The sequence below is a fragment of the Atta cephalotes genome, assembly GCF_000143395.1.
Source record: "Atta cephalotes unplaced genomic scaffold scaffold00004, whole genome shotgun sequence".
NCBI classification, from domain to species: domain Eukaryota; kingdom Metazoa; phylum Arthropoda; class Insecta; order Hymenoptera; family Formicidae; genus Atta; species Atta cephalotes.
This window is the reverse complement of record NW_012130068.1, coordinates 641,568-647,648: the sequence shown is the minus strand read 5'-3', so window position 1 is coordinate 647,648 and position 6,081 is coordinate 641,568. Positions and strand designations below refer to the sequence as shown.

The 6,081-nt window shown below is 29.3% G+C and overlaps 2 protein-coding genes across 2 annotated transcripts; one reads left to right on the top strand and one right to left on the bottom strand.

Annotated features, from left to right (window-relative positions):
• Nucleotides 1–2,554: 2,554 nt before the first annotated feature.
• Nucleotides 2,555–3,858, bottom strand: LOC105625876 (eukaryotic translation initiation factor 1A, X-chromosomal). The gene is made up of 5 exons (XM_012207186.1): nucleotides 3,843–3,858; nucleotides 3,555–3,638; nucleotides 3,235–3,471; nucleotides 2,951–3,051; nucleotides 2,555–2,715 (listed from the first exon to the last, which is right to left on the bottom strand). Exons 1-5 carry the CDS (start codon nucleotides 3,856–3,858, stop codon nucleotides 2,710–2,712), a joined length of 444 nt encoding a protein of 147 aa, XP_012062576.1. The 3' UTR covers nucleotides 2,555–2,709.
• Nucleotides 3,859–4,919: 1,061 nt separating this feature from the next.
• On the top strand, nucleotides 4,920–6,080 carry LOC105625875 (uncharacterized protein C6orf203 homolog). The gene is made up of 4 exons (XM_012207185.1): nucleotides 4,920–5,111; nucleotides 5,272–5,417; nucleotides 5,521–5,593; nucleotides 5,701–6,080. Exons 1-4 carry the CDS (start codon nucleotides 4,920–4,922, stop codon nucleotides 5,875–5,877), a joined length of 588 nt encoding a protein of 195 aa, XP_012062575.1. The 3' UTR covers nucleotides 5,878–6,080.
• The last annotated feature ends 1 nt before the right edge of the window (nucleotide 6,081 follows it).

Here is a 6,081-nt window from a genome sequence, read left to right as displayed (position 1 = left end):
TTGAAAACGGAAATAAGGAAATTTCTTATTGTTACTCGATTCAAGTCACAGTTCAGGCATAATAAAAAAAAAACGAGCCGTGAGAGATATCGGATCATCGCGCGCACCGGCCATGTTGATTTGATTAACAGTGAGAAATATTTTTATGCATCGGAACACATAATGTATAAATTTAACTTGTTTAAAGAATATTTCCTAACAATTTTTAATTGTATATATGATAATTTCTTAGCATAACTTATTATATATTATATATTATATATATATATATATATATATATATGTATATATATATATAAATTAATGTATTATGGATTGTAATAATTGTAAGGTGCTATAACAGGAGTATTTTATTTATATAGCGAGTCCCTAAATAAATGTTACATGCTCGTTAATTGTAAGCTCGATGCGATTACTGTCAACGTTGTCATCCACGTGAACCAATGTAAACTGGAATAACATCTAAAGAAAACCCGTTACAATGTAGGGATTATGTTATCTAGGGGAATGGGCGATGCGAATTCGTTTTAATATCTAAGCCGATGTTAGCTTTCAGTGTACGACACAATTTTATTGAGCGCAAAGAGGAAGGAAGGAAAATCATATAATATATAAATATATTTAAAAGAACAAAATTTAAATAAGCTATTCTATTAATGTATAATATATTGAAAGATATAATGATTATGCTATCTGAAGTTTATAAATTATTATCTATAATGACTGTTATACTACGTTTAATAGACTTGCCTAGAGCCTATCTGACCTAAGGACCAAAGGCACAATCACACACGCGCATCAAAATAAAATAATATGCTCCCATGTATTGTCGTCACATTTGGACAGAATTCATTACAAATATCGCGACGCTGGTGCTTCAACGCTATCAACGATGTTTTACGATTTATCTCTCGAGGGGAAAAATATTTTGTACGTATTATTGTACAGATACATGTGCAGCTATACGTGATCATATTACGTGGCATATAAACGTATGTTCCATATGCGATAGCAATATACTTTGTATTATTTTATGTTACCGACAAATGTAATATCTGCGCCATTTATCATTGAAGCATTGACGTGCCAGGGTCAAATTGATGCTTTATATCTCACATACTTTTGTACAAGTTAATTTTTGTGGACAACATAATACGTCAAGCAGTCAAGCATATTCTCCCTATACTAATTACATGTCCCTCCTCAATACTATAATGGCATTAAGTTGTCACTACAATAGCATTGCATGGCGTCAAAGTATCAAAAAGGAAAGACTATACTTTACTATACTATTATGTGAGAGAACTATCAGCGGCATAATAAATAAAATGTTGCATCAGAATTACAATGTCCTCTACAATAGAAAAATAAGGAAAGAGGACACCTATTTCATTCTTTCATTTTATATTTGGATATTCGATAAATAATCAATCAATCGCTATTTTTTCGTATATATTTTTCTTTCTGATTTAACATTTTTTATTGTTTTCAAATATTGTTATTTAATTATATTAAAAAAAAAACCATTATATTTCGGATATGAACTAAGCAGGACAATTTTACGTAAGTATTATATATACATTCTTCATATTACATATTATAAACATTTTTTTGTAAACAAAGAGAAATACTGCATAAATCTTCTAGTCGATACATTACAGGGAAAAAATGTGGGAAAGTAAGTATGTTTTTTTTCCATTTACATACGCAATTTTATTTAATGAAAAACTCCAAATTCACAATCAAATTGTTTCTTTTACATTATAATTTAAATAATATTATCCGAATTTTATTGAAACAAAAATTATACAAATAATTAATTTGCACATTTTCGCTAATACCAAATAATATCGAAATGCAGCACACACTGTAATCTCCTTTTACAACGAAGAATACGCATTAAATAATTGCACTGATTACATAACAAAACGCATGTCCTAAGAATTAAATGTGGCACGCGTTACGTGTTGTACTGAATAGCTATATTACTAACAATGTATGTGTTAACCGATTGAAACAATAATAAAAGAACGCTAAGACGGGAAAGTTACAGAGAACTTATTCCTTCTCATGCGTCTTTTATTAATTTAATATTTTTAATTTATTACTTTAGCAATTTATACTAGTAATAGTTCTAAAATCTCATCAAAATTTGACAAGTCTAATTGTACGTTACTTCGCTTCCTGAAAGATAATTTTTAATGAGAGACATTCCAACATATAAAAAGAATACTTACTGAGTGATATATAGTGATATTTCATTTTCTGAGTTAATAATATATGTGTATATATATATATATATATATATATATATATGTATATTTCACAAATTGGCAGATAATACAAGACGTAAAAAAGAAATATACAAAGAAAAACAATCATATAAAGGTGGTATGCATATTGATTATGTACAAACGTAGATCTGATTAATCTGACGCGTACGCAAAATTCAACTCAATATGCTAAATATTTATAATTTTGCTATTTGAAAGAATTTACGCTTCTATAAAAATTTACAAATATTAAAAACAACTATTCAAACTGGAACACGATGTTATCCATAAACTGACGATTTATTTGTAGATACATACAGTGAGATGAGCTACTCGACAGAAGGAAACTTTGACGTGTAATTGTATTTTTGAAATGAATAGATGTCCCCATATACGTTCACGTGATGTATCTTTTTTATTATTAAACTGCGGGTCATCAGATCTGTAAGAAGAATGATATATATATCACATGCTGAATGTAACACTATTTAGTTTATTACTTAGACTAAAATAAAATAAATAAAAAAATAAAGAGAAAAATGTAAATTAAAAATGTAAGCTTTTTAATTGCTATTGCACATAAAACAAGTGTAGTAAAGCTAAAAAATAAAAAAATTATAATATAACATAAATAGATAGAATATATATACAATTTTTAAAAATATATAAAAACTTACATTGTCAACATCATCTTCATCATCGTCGCTAATTTCATCCCCAAATTCGATGTCTTCATCGAATCCATCTTCCACGAAGGTTACTGTATCGTTGATACGCACTAAGAGAACATTTTATTTTAGAAAGTATATAAAATAAAAATTTTTTGGATAAAAAAATTTTGTTTCATAACTTATAAGATAATTTATAAGATTAAGAAGAATTTAACTAAAAATTAAGAGAGGTGATATACTAAACTACACTTCGCAATTTCCATTGCAAAATGTGCTAGAATACTACTTACCAGTTTCTGGGAATTCGCCGTACGTCTTCAAGTTACGTGCTTCGTCAGATGTGTACTTCAATATAACATCTGCCTTAGCATCCTGGTAGTCTCGCAATCCAATCAGTATGATGTCTCCTTGATTAATCCAAACCTTCTTCCGCAACTTGCCTCGAATGTGGCACAATCGTTTGACCCCATCGAAACACATGGCCTCTAACCTACCATTGCCCAGCATTTTTGTCACTTGAGCATATTCTGCGCAAAACAAACATCGAATAAGTCACCAACATTCGTTCCCAAAAGGACGTCGCGTCATTCGCACCATATTTCACTCTCACCTTGTCCGTCTTCCTTGAACACCAGCTCTCTCTTCTCAGTCTCGTTCTCATTCTTTCCTCTTCTCCTATTTTTACCTCCCTTTCCTGCGAACAAAGCGTGGCTTGCATGATAGTGTTCTCAGCGAGTCGTGCGAAAGGATGAAAATACTTGAGACTCGAATCGCCTCAAGGATGACGTTGACGCGAATTAGGTTAAGTTAACAAACTTAACCACATTAGTGGAACAAACACGATAATTGAGAAAAATCGAGAATTCAAGATTAAAGATAGAATCGAGGTTGTATTTACCTTTATTCTTTGGCATGATGCTCTAGCACGATTTTTCTCAACGACGATGCAAATAATTCGATGAAAAGCGACAATGCGGTGCAACGCTTCGAAGATCTTTGCGAGTTGTGATAGAGTTGTTACAGAGATGGTCGATTGCAGACTGTGGGATGTCAGCCTAATATGAAATGCTCTTCGTTTCTTCAGTTTTGATATCTAGATGATAAATACTCTCGTAATTTTTAATTAACAGATTGGTGGAAGAAAATGAGCACGTAATGAGGAAAAATTTACGGAAAATTTTGATTAGTTACAAAGTTGACTCAAGAACCGTACACTTCCGGCTTGCCCAATTTTACGGATGTTACGACACAAATCCCGCAATTTCTAAATTGTTGGATTCATCCATTCTTCATATTAGACTATATTAAACTGATTAAAATTGTCTAAAGAGCATTGTCTAAAGAGAAATTGAGTGATGGAAGCTTCTAGAAGACGAAAATTGAAATTGAAATGTAAAAGAAATTTATTTAAAATTGTTAAAATTGTTATTGCCTCTTATATTTTGTTTCCTAGAAACTTCGTTTACGATTTTATTGTTATTTTTCCCTACATTCGACTTTTATGCCCCAATTTTTATTTTCGTCACGAATTGCTCTCTTATTTAGAAATCTCCGAGATATATAATAATATCCTGTTGCTGACGGATGCAATGGTAGATAGTTCTTTATAATTACATTGTTCTTTATAATTACATTGCGTCGCGCTTTCTGCGCTCAAAATAAGATGGATATATACAATTAGACATTGGAGAGAAAAAGAGGAAGAATGATAAATCCATTGTGCACTCTTTCCGTAGAGTACAGTTACAAAGAAAACCTACATCTCTTAATTTAGCAATTAATCTTAAAAGTTGAGATAATTAAGGATGAATAATTAATGTTTATAATATTTTATAACTAAAAACGTTCGTATTTTGCATTTTTTAATAAATATATGACAGGAAAAGAACTCGATACAATTATAAACATTCGTTTCATTGTGAAAGGTTATCTAACCAATAAGTAGATATTTCAATTTGTGATTGAATAAGTTGTTATGTTATCCAAAGTGACAGTTAATATTATTAGGAGATCGATGTATTACAATGCGCGTACACTTTGTCATCTACGAGATCCTTTACGATCAAATCTCTTGTGTAATGGCGATGCAAAACCAAAAAGTGTACAAAATCATTGTCACTTGTACATAGCAAAAAGATTCAAATCCAAAAAGAAGACTGCTAATATTGTAATATATAATATATAATATATAATATATAATTTATTGTTAATATAATTTATTTAATTTCTTTTCCTTAATATGATCTATTTAATGTCTCCCATTTATTTGTTCTTTCGGCAAGCTTTTAAATACTGATGAATATATTCTCTTTGAAAATATATTGCAGAAGAAAGATGAGAATGAGGATTCTGACAAGGAGAAAGAGAAAGACGATGAGGAGGAAGCTGCCTTAGGTTCAAAAATTATCAAAGTAAGGATACCTTCTATTCGATTAGATACTATTTCCAAAACTGGATTTGGAATTTCTCGCAAGTATGTCTAATTTTATTTTGTGTACTATATTTGTACAAATATAACATATTGCTTCATAATTTATATTTTTATTTAAATCTTATTTATTTCATATTTTTCTTAGTAAAATTGATGAGGCCTTTTATGGAAGCAAGATTCGTATAAATGGAAATAAAGTATTAAAGAAATCTAAAGAAGTAAGTTTATTATTTTTGTAATAAAGCTGAAATCTATTGATATAGTCTTAGTAAGATTATTATTATCTTTATACTTTGTACAATTATACATGGAATAATTGTAACAGATGAAAATAGGAGATGAAATCGATTTAATTTTGCATCAAAGTGTGGATAATCCTGGATTGCTAGTTATAAACAGAATTGTGATATTATCAATGGATCCTGTGAATGACGGTATACAAATGAAATTATCTGTAGATAAAAACTTACTAATTGAAGATTATGAGGATCCATATTTATAATTTAAACTTTTTTGCATGTCAATAATAAAATTGCATATTGTACATGATAAAGTTATTAATATTATATTTAAATAATTCTTAGTAGTTTATCCTTGACCTACTATTAGGCTATTTATATATATTACATTTATAATATATTTATGTATGAGAATGTAAAAGGAGAATTTGAAAATAGGAAATATATTAAAATTCGAATACACTAAC